This window comes from Hypanus sabinus, unplaced genomic scaffold (genome assembly GCF_030144855.1).
Source record: "Hypanus sabinus isolate sHypSab1 unplaced genomic scaffold, sHypSab1.hap1 scaffold_214, whole genome shotgun sequence".
NCBI classification, from domain to species: Eukaryota; Metazoa; Chordata; class Chondrichthyes; order Myliobatiformes; family Dasyatidae; genus Hypanus; species Hypanus sabinus.
The window spans coordinates 216,056-233,982 of record NW_026780246.1 but is presented as its reverse complement, the minus strand read 5'-3'; the positions used below and the strand labels follow the sequence as shown (position 1 = coordinate 233,982).

Below are 17,927 nucleotides of genomic sequence, written 5' to 3'. Positions count from 1 at the left end.
AACATCTTTGGAACGGAGAAATAAGTCGAGCTTCCGGGCCAAGACCCTTCAGTGGAACTGAAAAGGAGGGTAAAAGAGGGCAGACCATGGATGCGGGTGGTTGTTCTGTGAAACTCGGAGCTCAGGGTCTGTGTGGAAGCATCGGCTGGAGCCCACATTCCTCGGAACAGGGAACGGCCTTTCTGCTGGAATCAAATCCGACCGGTTCGACAATTCACTGTCATTCAGGTGTGTAATCATTCAGTTTTTTAATGTATTTGACCATTTCTGCTACAGGGAAGACCGATAGAACCATTAATATGTCTTTAAGAAATTTACCTGGGGTCTCGAACCCGCAACAATACCCTTTACAGGGCTGCGAGTTTCCAGCATTTTATATTCCCCGAGGACTCGCATCATCTGCAATTATTCTACAAGTATTTTCTGGATTCCTTCAAATAATCAGTCCGTGGCATTCCTAACCGCATCATTAACCTGGCTATGTTCCCAGTTCCGGCTGCCAGTAATTTTTAAATGTTTCCTGTAACCGCGAGGGTGAGGGGGAGGGAGAGGCTGATGGAAAGGAGGAGAGTGCGGGTTTAAGGGGTGAGCAGGCGGAGGAGGGGCAGGATGAGTGTGTGGAAGTTGGAGAGGGGTAAGATGAATTTGTATCAGGAGCAGGAAGAGTGGGAGTGTGTTAAAGAGACGGGAGACATGGAGAGGGCGAGACAGAAGGGGGAGACAGAGAAAGAGGGGACATTGAAACAGATGGATGGAAAGGGGAGAGAAAGGAAGGGACAGAGAGAGGGCGGAGAGAGAGGGAGAGTTTGAGAGAAAGGGTATGAGGCATAGGGAGAGTGTGTGAGAGGGGCAGCAAGCGCGACTAGGAGAGAAGAGAAAGAGATGGAGAGAGGGTGAGTCACGTGTAAGGAGGGGAATAGGATATGAGAGAGTAAGGTGGTAAAAAGGAGGAGAAGGGAGAGTGGAGGGAGAGGGTTCAGCAGAATGGGAGAGACGATGATAGAGAGGGCTGGGTGAGAGAACGGAACGGGTGTGGAGGAGGAGGCGAGTGGGAGGAGTGAGAGACAAGCGCAGTGAGCAAGGAGGGTGAGTGACCGGGAAGTTTCGGAAAGAGGAATGAGCGAGATGGGCGTCAAGGAGTGTAGGGGAACTCTTTGCATGTCGTGACCACAATGACACCAGATTCAAAGGAAATATGGAAAAGGGTATCCGGGTTGAGATTAAAGTATGGAAATGACAATTTTGATAGTATCAGAAAACACCTGGCTTTTTTTTTTTTGGCAAAGTCATTCTAATAGGCGGGAGACCTTCAAAGGTCACCAGATTCAAAGGAAATATAGAAAAGTGTATCTGCATGGTTTGAGATTAACATTTGGAAAACACAATCTTGTTGGTGTCAGGAATGTCCTGGCCACTATGGAGTGGGGCAGGCTGTTTTCTGGCAAAGCCGTTCTTATAAGGAGGGGACCTTTAAGTGTGAAATTTTGAGCATGAAGTTTCTATGAGCCTATCAGAATAAAATGCAAAGACAAATGGTTTAGGGAACCTTGTTTTTTTGAGAGATGTTGAGGCTCTGTTTACGAGATAAAAGGAGTCCCACGGTAGGTATAGGCAGATAGGTTATTATCGAGTATACGAAATGCAAGGTAACACTTAGAAAAGGATCGAGTGTGCTAATTGAACGCTTTGGGTGAAGGCCAGTACTAACGGACTATACAGATCAGACAAAAGGACCGCAAGGGATAACACTGGTCCTCTGAAAGATCTGAACAATAAACCATACATTGAGCCAAAGGAGATGGGGAGATGACGAGATGGAACAGACGGATATTCTGCATTTGAATTTACTCCGGAGATGGATACAGAGTCTGTATAAGTACTGAGGTCCTGGATCTGTGGATTAGAGAGGATCCTCTGTTTCAGAAAAAGTTTAAAACTCTGTGAGAATGTTATAGGCAGGTGAGTCTGATATCAACAGTGTGAAATATATTAGGAACTATTCTAATCGATAGGATATATGAATTATTTGATGGGCATTGACTGATTATGGATAGTCAGCACGGCGTCGTACGTAGTTCGTCTCGTCTCAGAAAACTTATAGATATTTTTGACAGTGTTACCACGAAAGTTGATGAAGATAAGGCAGTGGATATAGTCTTCATGGTCTTTGGAAGAGAATTGCCAAGATCTCGCATGGGAGGATAGTCAAGAAGGTTCAGTCACACGGCATTCAATACACTGGATAAAACATTGCCCTGGTGGGTGAAATCAGAAAGTATCAGTCGATAGTCACCACTCTGACTGGAGGCCTGGGACTAGTGAAATGCTGCAGAGATCAGCGCTGGCTCCGTTGTTCTTTGTCATCGAAGACAACAATCTACATTATAATGTCGTTAACTGGGTCAGCAAATTTGTAGAGAACGCCAAGATTATGGGTGTAGTGGATAGCGAGGAAGGTTATCATGACTCTCAGCGGGAATTGGACCAGCTGCAAAAGTGGGCTAAAAAACGTCAAAGGAAATTTAACGCGGACAAGTGCGAGGTGTTACCCTTCGGTAGGAACAGCCAGGGTACGACTTTAGCAGTGAAGGGTAGGGTACTGTGGAAGAACGAAGGGATCTGGGGTGACAGGTCCATAATTCATTGAAATTAACGTGACAGTTAGATAGGGTTATAAAGAAAACATTATCAAACATTCGCCTTCATAAATCTATGTATTGAGTACAGGAGATGGGATGTTATGTTGAACTTGTATAAGACTTTGGAGTACAGTGTGAAGGATTGGTCACCGACCTGCAGTAAAGATGTGAATAGGGTTGTAGGATACTGAAAAATTGTAGAAGGGTGTTGCCGGGTCTGGATGACTTGAGTTATAAGGACAGGTTTATGAGGTTGGAAGATTGAGAGGAGATTTGATCGACGTATACAAGATTATGAAGCATATGGGTAGGGTAAGTGCAAGCAAGCTTTTTTCACTCAGGGTGAGTGGGACTGCAACCAGAGGGCATGGGGGAAGGGTGAAAGATGAAAAGTTTAAGAGGAAGATGAGCGGAAACTTCGTCACTAAGAGAGTCGTGGAATAAGCGGCCAGAAAAATCAGTGCATGCGCACATGGCCTCACTGTTTAACTGGTCGTTTATGGTAGGGGTATGGTGGACTATGTCCCCGGGGCGGGTCGATGGGATTAATCATTTGGATGGTAGGGATATGGTGGACTATGGACCCGGCGCGGGTCGATGAGTTTAATCATTTGGATGGTAGGGGTATGGTGGACTATGTCCCCGTGGCGTGTCGATGGGATTAATCATTTGGATGGTAGGTGTATGGTGGACTATGGATCCGGGGTGGGTCGATGGGATTAATCATTTGGATGGTAGGGGTATGGTGGACTATGGACCCGGCGCGGGTCGGTGAGATTAATCATTTGGATGGTAGGGGTTTGGTGGACTATGGACCCGAGGTGGGACGATGGGATTAATCATTTGGATGGTAGGGGTATGGTGGACTATGTCCCCGGGGCGGGACGATGGGATTAATCATTTGGATGGTAGGGGTATGGTGGACTATGGACCCGGCGCGGGACTATGAGATTAATCTTTTGGATGCTAGGGGTATGGTGGACTATGGACCCGGCGCGGGTCAATGAGATTAATCATTTGGATGGTAGGGGTATGGTGGGTTATGGCCCCGGCGCGGGTCGATGGGATTAATCATTTGGATGGTAGGGATATGGTGGACTATGGACCCGGCGCGGGTCTATGAGATTAATCATTTGGATGCTAGGGGTATGGTGGACTATGGACACGGCGCGGGACGATGAGATTTATCATTTGGATGGTAGGGGTTTGGTGGACTATGGACCCGGGGGGGGGGGGGGGACGATGGGATTAATCATTTGGATGGTAGGGGTTTGGTGGACTACGGACTCGGCGCGGGTCTATGAGATTAATCATTTGGATGCTAGGGGTATGGTGGACTATGGACCCGGCGCGGGTCGATGAGATTAATCATTTGGATGGTAGGGGTATGGTGGACTATGGACCCGGCGCGGGTCAATGAGATTAATCATTTGGATGGTAGGGGTACGGTGGACTATGGACCCGGCGCGGGTCAATGAGATTAATCATTTGGATGGTAGGGGTTTGGTGGACTATGGACCCGGCGCGGGTCAATGAGATTAATCATTTAGTTGGTAGGGGTATGGTGGACTATGTACCAGGCGCGGGTCGATGAGATTAATCATTTGGATGCTAGTGGTATGGTGGGCTATGGCCCCGGCGCTGGTCGGTGGGATTAATCATTTGGATGCTAGGGGTATGGTGGACTATGGACCCGGCGGGGGTCGATGAGATTAATCATTTGGATGGTAAGGGTATGGTGGACTATGTCCCCGGGGCGGGTCGATGGGATTAATCATTTGGATGGTAGGGATATGGTGGACTATGGACCCGGCGCGTGTCTATGAGATTAATCATTTGGATGCTAGGGGTATGGTGGACTATGGCCCGGCGGGGGTCGATGAGATTAATCATTTGGATGGTAGGGGTATGGTGGACAATGGACCCGGCGCGGGTCGATGAGTTTAATCATTTGGATGGTAGGGGTATGGTGGACTATGTCCCCGGGGCGGGTCGATGGGATTAATCATTTGGATGGTAGGTGTATGGTGGACTATGGATCCGGGGTGGGTCGATTGGATTAATCATTTGCATGGTAGGGGTATGGTGGACTATGGACCCGGCGCGGGTCGATGAGATTAATCATTTGGATGGTAGGGGTTTGGTGGACTATGGACCCGGGGTGGGACGATGGGATTAGTCATTTGCATGGTAGGGGTATGGTGGACTATGTCCCCGGGGCGGGTCGATGGGATTAATCATTTGGATGGTAGGGGTATGGTGGACTATGGACCCGGCGCGGGTCAATGAGATTAATCATTTGGATGGTAGGGGTATGGTGGGTTATGGCCCCGGCGCGGGTCGATGGGATTAATCATTTGGATGGTAGGGATATGGTGGACTATGGACCCGGCGCGGGTCTATGAGATTAATCATTTGGATGCTAGGGGTATGGTGGACTATGGACCCGGCGCGGGACGATGAGATTTATCATTTGGATGGTAGGGGTTTGGTGGACTATGGACCCGGGGGGGGGGGACGATGGGATTAATCATTTGGATGGTAGGGGTTTGGTGGACTACGGACTCGGCGCGGGTCTATGAGATTAATCATTTGGATGGTAGGGGTATGGTGGACTATGGACCCGGCGCGGGTCAATGAGATTAATCATTTGGATGGTAGGGGTACGGTGGACTATGGACCCGGCGCGGGTCAATGAGATTAATCATTTGGATGGTAGGGGTTTGGTGGACTATGGACCCGGCGCGGGTCAATGAGATTAATCATTTAGTTGGTAGGGGTATGGTGGACTATGTACCAGGCGCGGGTCGATGAGATTAATCATTTGGATGCTAGTGGTATGGTGGGCTATGGCCCCGGCGCTGGTCGGTGGGATTAATCATTTGGATGCTAGGGGTATGGTGGACTATGGACCCGGCGGGGGTCGATGAGATTAATCATTTGGATGGTAGGGGTATGGTGGACTATGTCCCCGGGGCGGGTCGATGGGATTAATCATTTGGATGGTAGGGATATGGTGGACTATGGACCCGGCGCGTGTCTATGAGATTAATCATTTGGATGCTAGTGGTATGGTGGACTATGGCCCGGCGGGGGTCGATGAGATTAATCATTTGGATGGTAGGGGTATGGTGGACAATGGACCCGGCGCGGGTCGATGAGTTTAATCATTTGGATGGTAGGGGTATGGTGGACTATGTCCCCGGGGCGGGTCGATGGGATTAATCATTTGGATGGTAGGTGTATGGTGGACTATGGATCCGGGGTGGGTCGATTGGATTAATCATTTGGATGGTAGGGGTATGGTGGACTATGGACCCGGCGCGGGTCGATGAGATTAATCATTTGGATGGTAGGGGTTTGGTGGACTATGGACCCGGGGTGGGACGATGGGATTAGTCATTTGCATGGTAGGGGTATGGTGGACTATGTCCCCGGGGCGGGTCGATGGGATTAATCATTTGGATGGTAGGGGTATGGTGGACTATGGACCCGGCGCGGGTCTATGAGATTAATCTTTTGGATGCTAGGGGTATGGTGGACTATGGCCCCGGCGCGGGTCGATGAGATTAATCATTTGGATGCTAGGGGTATGGTGGACTATGGACCCGGAGCGGGTCAATGAGATTAATCATTTGGATGGTAGGGGTATGGTGGGTTATGGCCCCGGGCCGGGTCGATGGGATTAATCATTTGGATGGTAGGGGTATGGTGGACTATGTCCCCGGGGCGGGTCGATGGGATTAATCATTTGGATGGTAGTGGTATGGTGGACTATGTACCCGGCGCGGGTCTATGAGATTAATCTTTTGGATGCTTGGGGTATGGTGGACTATGGCCCCGGCGCGGGTCGATGAGATTAATCATTTGGATGCTAGGGGTATGGTGGACTATGGACCCGGCGCGGGTCAATGAGATTAATCATTTGGATGGTAGGGGTATGGTGGGTTATGGCCCCGGTGCGGGTCGATGGGATTAATCATTTGGATGGTAGGGATATGGTGGACTATGGACCCGGCGCGCGTCTATGAGATTAATCATTTGGATGGTAGGGGTATGCTGGACAATGGACCCGGCGCGGGTCGATGAGTTTAATCATTTGGATGGTAGGGGTATGGTGGACTATGTCCCCGGGGCGTGTCGATGGGATTAATCATTTGGATGGTAGGTGTATGGTGGACTATGGATCCAGGGTGGGTCGATGGGATTAATCATTTGGATGGTAGGGGTATGGTGGACTATGGACCCGGCGCGGGTCGATGAGATTAATCATTTGGATGGTAGGGGTCTGGTGGACTATGGACCCGAGGTGGGACGATGGGATTAATCATTTGGATGGTAGGGGTATGGAGGACTATGTCTCCGGGGCGGGACGATGGGATTAATCATTTGGATGGTAGGGGTATGGTGGACGATGGACCCGGCGCGGGTCTATGAGATTAATCTATTGGATGCTAGGGGTATGGTGGACTATGGCCCCGGCGCGGGTCGATGAGATTAATCATTTGGATGCTAGGGGTATGGTGGGTTATGGCCCCGGCGCGGGTCGATGGGATTAATCATTTGGATGGTAGGGATATGGTGGACTATGGACCCGGCGCGGGTCTATGAGATTAATCATTTGGATGCTAGGGGTATGGTGGACTATGGCCCCGGCGCGGGTCGATGAGATTAATCATTTGGATGCTAGGGGTATGGTGGACTATGGACCCGGCGCGGGTCAATGAGATTAATCATTTGGATGGTAGGGGTATGGTGGGTTATGTCCCCGGCGCGGGTAGATGGGATTAATCATTTGGATGGTAGGGATATGGTGGACTATGGACCCGGCGCGGGACTATGAGATTAATCTTTTGGATGCTAGGGGTATGGTGGACTATGGCCCCGGCGCGGGTCGATGAGATTAATCATTTGGATGCTAGGGGTATGGTGGACTATGGACCCGGCGCGGGTCAATGAGATTAATCATTTGGATGGTAGGGGTATGGTGGGTTATGTCCCCGGCGCGGGTCGATGGGATTAATCATTTGGATGGTAGGGATATGGTGGACTATGGACCCGGCGCGGGTCTATGAGATTAATCATTTGGATGCTAGGGGTATGGTGGACTATGGACCCGGCGCGGGTCGATGAGATTAATCATTTGGATGGTAGGGGTATGGTGGACAATGGACCCAGCGCGGGTCAATGAGATTAATCATTTGGATGGTAGGGGTACGGTGGACTATGGACCCGGCGCGGGTCAATGAGATTAATCATTTGGATGGTAGGGGTTTGGTGGACTATGGACCCGGCGCGGGTCTATGAGATTAATCTTTTGGATGCTAGGGGTATGGTGGACTATGGCCCCGGCGCGGGTCGATGAGATTAATCATTTGGATGCTAGGGGTATGGTGGACTATGGACCCGGCGCGGGTCAATGAGATTAATCATTTGGATGGTAGGGGTATGGTGGGTTATGTCCCCGGCGCGGGTCGATGGGATTAATCATTTGGATGGTAGGGATATGGTGGACTATGGACCCGGCGCGGGTCTATGAGATTAATCATTTGGATGCTAGGGGTATGGTGGACTATGGACCCGGCGCGGGTCGATGAGATTAATCATTTGGATGGTAGGGGTATGGTGGACAATGGACCCAGCGCGGGTCAATGAGATTAATCATTTGGATGGTAGGGGTACGGTGGACTATGGACCCGGCGCGGGTCAATGAGATTAATCATTTGGATGGTAGGGGTTTGGTGGACTATGGACCCGGCGCGGGTCAATGAGATTAATCATTTGGTTGGTAGGGGTATGGTGGACTATGTACCAGGCGCGGGTCGATGAGATTAATCATTTGGATGCAAGTGGTATGGTGGGCTATGGCCCCGGCGCTGGTCGGTGGGATTAATCATTTGGATGCTAGGGGTATGGTGGACTATGGACCCGGCGGGGGTCGATGAGATTAATCATTTGGATGGTAGGGGTATGGTGGACTATGTCCCCGGGGCGGGTCGATGGGATTAATCATTTGGATGGTAGGGATATGGTGGACTATGGACCCGGCGCGTGTCTATGAGATTAATCATTTGGATGCTAGGGGTATGGTGGACTATGGCCCCGGCGGGGGTCGATGAGATTAATCATTTGGATGGTAGGGGTATGGTGGACAATGGACCCGGCGCGGGTCGATGAGTTTAATCATTTGGATGGTAGGGGTATGGAGGACTATGTCCCCGGGGCGGGTCGATGGGATTAATCATTTGGATGGTAGGTGTATGGTGGACTATGGATCCGGGGTGGGTCGATGGGATTAATCATTTGGATGGTAGGGGTATGGTGGACTATGGACCCGGCGCGGGTCGATGAGATTAATCATTTGGATGGTAGGGGTTTGGTGGACTGTGGACCCGGGGTGGGACGATGTGATTAATCATTTGGATGGTAGGGGTATGGTGGACTATGTCCCCGGGGCGGGTCGATGGGATTAATCATTTGGATGGTAGGGGTATGGTGGACTATGGACCCGGCGCGGGTCTATGAGATTAATCTTTTGGATGCTAGTGGTATGGTGGACTATGGCCCCGGCGCGGGTCGATGAGATTAATCATTTGGATGCTAGGGGTATGGTGGACTATGGACCCGGCGCCGGTCAATGAGATTAATCATTTGGATCGTAGGGGTATGGTGGGTTATGGCCCCGGCGCGGGTCGATGGGATTAATCATTTGGATGGTAGGGATATGGTGGACTATGGACCCGGCGCGGGTCAATGAGATTAATCATTTGGATGGTAGGGGTACGGTGGACTATGGACCCGGCGCGGGTCAATGAGATTAATCATTTGGATGGTAGGGGTTTGGTGGACTATGGACCCGGCGCGGGTCAATGAGATTAATCATTTGGTTGGTAGGGGTATTGTGGACTATGTACCCGGCGCTGGTCGGTGGGATTAATCATTTGGATGCTAGGGGTATGGTGGACTATGGACCCGGCGGGGGTCGAAGAGATTAATCATTTGGATGGTAGGGGTATGGTGGACTATGTCCCCGGGGCGGGTCGATGGGATTAATCATTTGGATGGTAGGGATATGGTGGACTATGGACCCGGCGCGTGTCTATGAGATTAATCATTTGGATGCTAGGGGTATGGTGGACTATGGCCCCGGCGGGGGTCGATGAGATTAATCATTTGGATGGTAGGGGTATGGTGGACAATGGACCCGGCGCGGGTCGATGAGTTTAATCATTTGGATGGTAGGGGTATGGTGGACTATGTCCCCGGGGCGGGTCGATGGGATTAATCATTTGGATGGTAGGTGTATGGTGGACTATGGATCCGGGGTGGGTCGATGGGATTAATCATTTGGATGGTAGGGGTATGGTGGACTATGGACCCGGCGCGGGTCGATGAGATTAATCATTTGGATGGTAGGGGTTTGGTGGACTATGGACCCGGGGTGGGACGATGTGATTAATCATTTGGATGGTAGGGGTATGGTGGATTATGTCCCCGGGGCGGGTCGATGGGATTAATCATTTGGATGGTAGGGGTATGGTGGACTATGGACCCGGCGCGGGTCTATGAGATTAATCTTTTGGATGCTAGGGGTATGGTGGACTATGGCCCCGGCGCGGGTCGATGAGATTAATCATTTGGATGCTAGGGGTATGGTGGACTATGGACCCGGCGCGGGTCAATGAGATTAATCATTTGGATCGTAGGGGTATGGTGGGTTATGGCCCCGGCGCGGGTCGATGGGATTAATCATTTGGATGGTAGGGATATGGTGGACTATGGACCCGGCGCGGGTCTATGAGATTAATCATTTGGATGCTAGGGGTATGGTGGACTATGGACCCGGCGCGGGTCGATGAGATTAATCATTTGGATGGTAGGGGTATGGTGGACAATGGACCCGGCGCGGGTCAATGAGATTAATCATTTGGATGGTAGGGGTACGGTGGACTATGGACCCGGCGCGGGTCAATGAGATTAATCATTTGGATGGTAGGGGTTTGGTGGACTATGGACCCGGCGCGGGTCAATGAGATTAATCATTTGGTTGGTAGGGGTATGGTGGACTATGTACCAGGCGCGGGTCGATAAGATTAATCATTTGGATGCTAGTGGTATGGTGGGCTATGGCCCCGGCGCTGGTCGGTGGGATTAATCATTTGGATGCTAGGGGTATGGTGGACTATGGACCCGGCGGGGGTCGATGAGATTAATCATTTGGATGGTAGGGGTATGGTGGACTATGTCCCCGGGGCGGGTCGATGGGATTAATCATTTGGATGGTAGGGATATGGTGGACTATGGACCCGGCGCGTGTCTATGAGATTAATCATTTGGATGCTAGGGGTATGGTGGACTATGGCCCCGGCGAGGGTCGATGAGATTAATCATTTGGATGGTAGGGGTATGGTGGACAATGGACCCGGCGCGGGTCGATGAGTTTAATCATTTGGATGGTAGGGGTATGGTGGACTATGTCCCCGGGGCGGGTCGATGGGATTAATCATTTGGATGGTAGGTGTATGGTGGACTATGGATCCGGGGTGGGTCGATGGGATTAATCATTTGGATGGTAGGGGTATGGTGGACTATGGACCCGGCGCGGGTCGATGAGATTAATCATTTGGATGGTAGGGGTTTGGTGGACTATGGACCCGGGGTGGGACGATGGGATTAATCATTTGGATGGTAGGGGTATGGTGGACTATGTCCCCGGGGCTGGTCGATGTGATTAATCATTTGGATGGTAGGGGTATGGTGGACTATGGACCCGGCGCGGGTCTATGAGATTAATCTTTTGGATGCTAGGGGTATGGTGGACTATGGCCCCGGCGCGGGTCGATGAGATTAATCATTTGGATGCTAGGGGTATGGTGGACTATGGACCCGGAGCGGGTCAGTGAGAATAATCATTTGGATGGTAGGGGTATGGTGGGTTATGGCCCCGGCGCGGGTCGATGGGATTAATCATTTGGATGGTAGGGATATGGTGGACTATGGACCCGGCGCCGGTCTATGAGATTAATCATTTGGATGCTAGGGGTACGGTGGACTGTGGACCCGGCGCGGGTCGATGAGATTAATCATTTGGATGGTAGGGGTTTGGTGGACTATGGACCCGGGGTGGGACGATGGGATTAATCATTTGGATGGTAGGGGTATGGTGGACTATGGCCCCGGCGCGGGTCGATGGGATTAATCATTTGGATGGTAGGGATATGGTGGACTATGGACCCGGCGCGGGTCTATGAGATTAATCTTTTGGATGCTAGGGGTATGGTGGACTATGGCCCCGGCGCGGGTCGATGCGATTAATCATTTGGATGCTAGGGGTATGGTGGACTATGGACCCGGCGCGGGTCGATGAGATTAATCATTTGGATGGTAGGGGTACGGTGGACTATGGACCTGGCGCGGGTCAATGAGATTAATCATTTGGATGGTAGGTGTATGGTGGACTATGGATCCGGGGTGTGTCGATGGGATTAATCATTTGGATGGTAGGGGTATGGTGGACTATGGACCCGGCGCGGGTCCATGAGATTAATCATTTGGATGGTAGGGGTTTGGTGGACTATGGCCCCGGCGCGGGTCGATGAGATTAATCATTTGGATGCTAGGGGTATGGTGGACTATGGACCCGGCGCGGGTCGATGAGATTAATCATTTGGATGGTAGGGGTACGGTGGACTATGGACCTGGCGCGGGTCAATGAGATTAATCATTTGGATGGTAGGTGTATGGTGGACTATGGATCCGGGGTGTGTCGATGGGATTAATCATTTGGATGGTAGGGGTATGGTGGACTATGGACCCGGCGCGGGTCCATGAGATTAATCATTTGGATGGTAGGCGTTTGGTGGACTATGGACCCGGCGCTGGTCGGTGGGATTAATCATTTGGATGCTAGGGGTATGGTGGACTATGGACCCGGCGGGGGTCGATGAGATTAATCATTTGGATGGTAGGGGTATGGTGGACTATGGACCCGGCGCGGGTCTATGAGATTAATCTTTTGGATGCTAGGGGTATGGTGGACTATGGCCCCGGCGCGGGTCGATGAGATTAATCATTTGGATGCTAGGGGAATGGTGGACTATGGACCCGGCTCGGGTCGATGAGATTAATCATTTGGATGGTAGGGGTATGGTGGACTATGGACCCGGCGCGGGTCAATGAGATTAATCATTTGGATGGTAGGGGTTTTGTGGACTATGGACCCGGCGCGGGTCAATGAGATTAATCATTTGGATGGTAGGGGTATGGTGGACTATGTACCAGGCGCGGGTCGATGAGATTAATCATTTGGATGGTAGGGATATGGTGGACAATGGACCCGGCGCGGGTCGATGAGATTAATCATTTGGATGGTAGGGGTACGGTGGACTATGGACCTGGCGCGGGTCAATGAGATTAATCATTTGGATGGTAGGTGTATGGTGGACTATGGATCCGGGGTGTGTCGATGGGATTAATCATTTGGATGGTAGGGGTATGGTGGACTATGGACCCGGCGCGGGTCCATGAGATTAATCATTTGGATGGTAGGCGTTTGGTGGACTATGGACCCGGCGCTGGTCGGTGGGATTAATCATTTGGATGCTAGGGGTATGGTGGACTATGGACCCGGCGGGGGTCGATGAGATTAATCATTTGGATGGTAGGGGTATGGTGGACTATGGACCCGGCGCGGGTCGATGAGATTAATCATTTGGATGCTAGGGGAATGGTGGACTATGGACCCGGCTCGGGTCGATGAGATTAATCATTTGGATGGTAGGGGTATGGTGGACTATGGACCCGGCGCGGGTCAATGAGATTAATCATTTGGATGGTAGGGGTTTTGTGGACTATGGACCCGGCGCGGGTGAATGAGATTAATCATTTGGATGGTAGGGGTATGGTGGACTATGTACCAGGCGCGGGTCGATGAGATTAATCATTTGGATGGTAGGGATATGGTGGACAATGGACCCGGCGCGGGTCAATGAGATTAATCATTTGGATGGTAGGGGTACGGTGGACTATGGACCCGGCGCGGGACAATGAGATTAATCATTTGGATGGTAGGGGTTTGGTGGACTATGGACCCGGCGCGGGTCAATGAGATTAATCATTTGGTTGGTAGGGGTATGGTGGACTATGTACCAGGCGCGGGTCGATGAGATTAATCATTTGGATGCTAGTGGTATGGTGGGCTATGGCCCCGGCGCTGGTCGGTGGGATTAATCATTTGGATGCTAGGGGTATGGTGGACTATGGACCCGGCGGGGGTCGATGAGATTAATCATTTGGATGGTAGGGGTATGGTGGACAATGGACCCGGCGCGGGTCGATGAGTTTAATCATTTGGATGGTAGGGGTATGGTGGACTATGTCCCCGGGGCGGGTCGATGGGATGAATCATTTGGATGGTAGGTGTATGGTGGACTATGGACCCGGCGCGGGTCTATGAGATTAATCATTTGGATGCTAGGGGTATGGTGGACTATGGACCCGGCGCGGGTCGATGAGATTAATCATTTGGATGCTAGGGGTATGGTGGACTATGGACCCGGCGCGGGTCAATGAGATTAATCATTTGGATGGTAGGGGTATGGTGGGTTATGGCCCCGGCGCGGGTCGATGGGATTAATCATTTGGATGGTAGGGATATGGTGGACTATGGACCCGGCGCGGGTCTATGAGATTAATCATTTGGATGGTAGGGGTATGGTGGACTATGGACCCGGCGCGGGTCGATGAGATTAATCATTTGGATGGTAGGGGTATGGTGGACAATGGACCCGGCGCGGGTCAATGAGATTAATCATTTGGATGGTAGGGGTACGGTGGACTATGGACCCGGCGCGGGTCAATGAGATTAATCATTTGGATGGTAGGGGTTTGGTGGACTATGGACCCGGCGCGGGTCAATGAGATTAATCATTTGGTTGTTAGGGGTATGGTGGACTATGTACCAGGCGCGGGTCGATGAGATTAATCATTTGGATGCAAGTGGTATGGTGGGCTATGGCCCCGGCGCTGGTCGGTGGGATTAATCATTTGGATTCTAGGGGTATGGTGGACTATGGACCCGGCGGGGGTCGATGAGATTAATCATTTGGATGGTAGGGGTATGGTGGACTATGTCCCCGGGGCGGGTCGATGGGATTAATCTTTTGGATGGTAGGGATAAGGTGGACTATGGACCCGGCGCGTGTCTATGAGATTAATCATTTGGATGCTAGGGGTATGGTGGACTATGGCCCCGGCGGGGGTCGATGAGATTAATCATTTGGATGGTAGGGGTATGGTGGACAATGGACCCGGGGCGGGTCGATGGGATTAATCATTTGGATGGTAGGTGTATGGTGGACTATGGATCCGGGGTGGGTCGATGGGATTAATCATTTGGATGGTAGGGGTATGGTGGACTATGGACCCGGCGCGGGTCGATGAGATTAATCATTTGGATGGTAGGGGTTTGGTGGACTATGGACCCGGGGTGGGACGATGTGATTAATCATTTGGATGGTAGGGGTATGGTGGACTATGTCCCCGGGGCGGGTCGATGGGATTAATCATTTGGATGGTAGGGGTATGGTGGACTATGGACCCGGCGCGGGTCTATGAGATTAATCTTTTGGATGCTAGGGGTATGGTGGACTATGGCCCCGGCGCGGGTCGATGAGATTAATCATTTGGATGCTAGGGGTATGGTGGACTATGGACCCGGCGCGGGTCAATGAGATTAATCATTTGGATCGTAGGGGTATGGTGGGTTATGGCCCCGGCGCGGGTCGATGGGATTAATCATTTGGATGGTAGGGATATGGTGGACTATGGACCCGGCGCGGGTCTATGAGATTAATCATTTGGATGCTAGGGGTATGGTGGACTATGGACCCGGCGCGGGTCGATGAGATTAATCATTTGGATGGTAGGGGTATGGTGGACAATGGACCCTGCGCGGGTCAATGAGATTAATCATTTGGATGGTAGGGGTACGGTGGACTATGGACCCGGCGCGGGTCAATGAGATTAATCATTTGGATGGTAGGGGTTTGGTGTACTATGGACCCGGCGCGGGTCAATGAGATTAATCATTTGGTTGGTAGGGGTATGGTGGACTATGTACCAGGCGCGGGTCGATGAGATTAATCATTTGGATGCTAGTGGTATGGTGGGCTATGGCCCCGGCGCTGGTCGGTGGGATTAATCATTTGGATGCTAGGGGTATGGTGGACTATGGACCCGGCGGGGGTCGATGAGATTAATCATTTGGATGGTAGGGGTATGGTGGACTATGTCCCCGGGGCGGGTCGATGGGATTAATCATTTGGATGGTAGGGATATGGTGGACTATGGACCCGGCGCGTGTCTATGAGATTAATCATTTGGATGCTAGGGGTATGGTGGACTATGGCCCCGGCGGGGGTCGATGAGATTAATCATTTGGATGGTAGGGGTATGGTGGACAATGGACCCGGCGCGGGTCGATGAGTTTAATCATTTGGATGGTAGGGGTATGGTGGACTATGTCCCCGGGGCGGGTCGATGGGATTAATCATTTGGATGGTAGGTGTATGGTGGACTATGGATCCGGGGTGGATCGATGGGATTAATCATTTGGATGGTAGGGGTATGGTGGACTATGGACCCGGCGCGGGTCGATGAGATTAATCATTTGGATGGTAGGGGTTTGGTGGACTATGGACCCGGGGTGGGACGATGGGATTAATCATTTGGATGGTAGGGGTATGGTGGACTATGTCCCCGGGGCGGGTCGATGTGATTAATCATTTGGATGGTAGGGGTATGGTGGACTATGGACCCGGCGCGGGTCTATGAGATTAATCTTTTGGATGCTAGGGGTATGGTGGACTATGGCCCCGGCGCGGGACGATGAGATTAATCATTTGGATGCTAGGGGTATGGTGGACTATGGACCCGGAGCGGGTCAGTGAGAATAATCATTTGGATGGTAGGGGTATGGTGGACTATGGACCCGGCGCGGGTCTATGAGATTAATCATTTGGATGCTAGGGGTATGGTGGACTATGGACCCGGCGCGGGTCGATGAGATTAATCATTTGGATGGTAGGGGTATGGTGGACAATGGACCCTGCGCGGGTCAATGAGATTAATCATTTGGATGGTAGGGGTACGGTGGACTATGGACCCGGCGCGGGTCAATGAGATTAATCATTTGGATGGTAGGGGTTTGGTGTACTATGGACCCGGCGCGGGTCAATGAGATTAATCATTTGGTTGGTAGGGGTATGGTGGACTATGTACCAGGCGCGGGTCGATGAGATTAATCATTTGGATGCTAGTGGTATGGTGGGCTATGGCCCCGGCGCTGGTCGGTGGGATTAATCATTTGGATGCTAGGGGTATGGTGGACTATGGACCCGGCGGGGGTCGATGAGATTAATCATTTGGATGGTAGGGGTATGGTGGACTATGTCCCCGGGGCGGGTCGATGGGATTAATCATTTGGATGGTAGGGATATGGTGGACTATGGACCCGGCGCGTGTCTATGAGATTAATCATTTGGATGCTAGGGGTATGGTGGACTATGGCCCCGGCGGGGGTCGATGAGATTAATCATTTGGATGGTAGGGGTATGGTGGACAATGGACCCGGCGCGGGTCGATGAGTTTAATCATTTGGATGGTAGGGGTATGGTGGACTATGTCCCCGGGGCGGGTCGATGGGATTAATCATTTGGATGGTAGGTGTATGGTGGACTATGGATCCGGGGTGGATCGATGGGATTAATCATTTGGATGGTAGGGGTATGGTGGACTATGGACCCGGCGCGGGTCGATGAGATTAATCATTTGGATGGTAGGGGTTTGGTGGACTATGGACCCGGGGTGGGACGATGGGATTAATCATTTGGATGGTAGGGGTATGGTGGACTATGTCCCCGGGGCGGGTCGATGTGATTAATCATTTGGATGGTAGGGGTATGGTGGACTATGGACCCGGCGCGGGTCTATGAGATTAATCTTTTGGATGCTAGGGGTATGGTGGACTATGGCCCCGGCGCGGGACGATGAGATTAATCATTTGGATGCTAGGGGTATGGTGGACTATGGACCCGGAGCGGGTCAGTGAGAATAATCATTTGGATGGTAGGGGTATGGTGGGTTATGGCCCCGGCGCGGGTCGATGGGATTAATCATTTGGATGGTAGGGATATGGTGGACTATGGACCCGGCGCGGGTCTATGAGATTAATCATTTGGATGCTAGGGGTATGGTGGACTGTGGACCCGGCGCGGGTCGATGAGATTA

The 17,927-nt window shown here is 51.5% G+C and overlaps 2 protein-coding genes across 2 annotated transcripts in view; both read left to right on the top strand.

Annotated features, from left to right (window-relative positions):
- Positions 1 to 17,927, top strand: part of LOC132387728 (NACHT, LRR and PYD domains-containing protein 3-like) — a 331,928-nt gene that overhangs the window by 107,162 nt on the left and 206,839 nt on the right. The window lies entirely within an intron of this gene.
- Positions 2,324 to 17,927, top strand: part of LOC132387732 (NACHT, LRR and PYD domains-containing protein 3-like) — a 57,062-nt gene continuing 41,458 nt past the window's right edge. The window contains exon 1 of the mRNA XM_059960093.1: positions 2,324 to 2,570. Coding sequence (XP_059816076.1) covers positions 2,324 to 2,570 — 247 coding nt within the window. The remainder of the gene's footprint in view (positions 2,571 to 17,927) is intronic.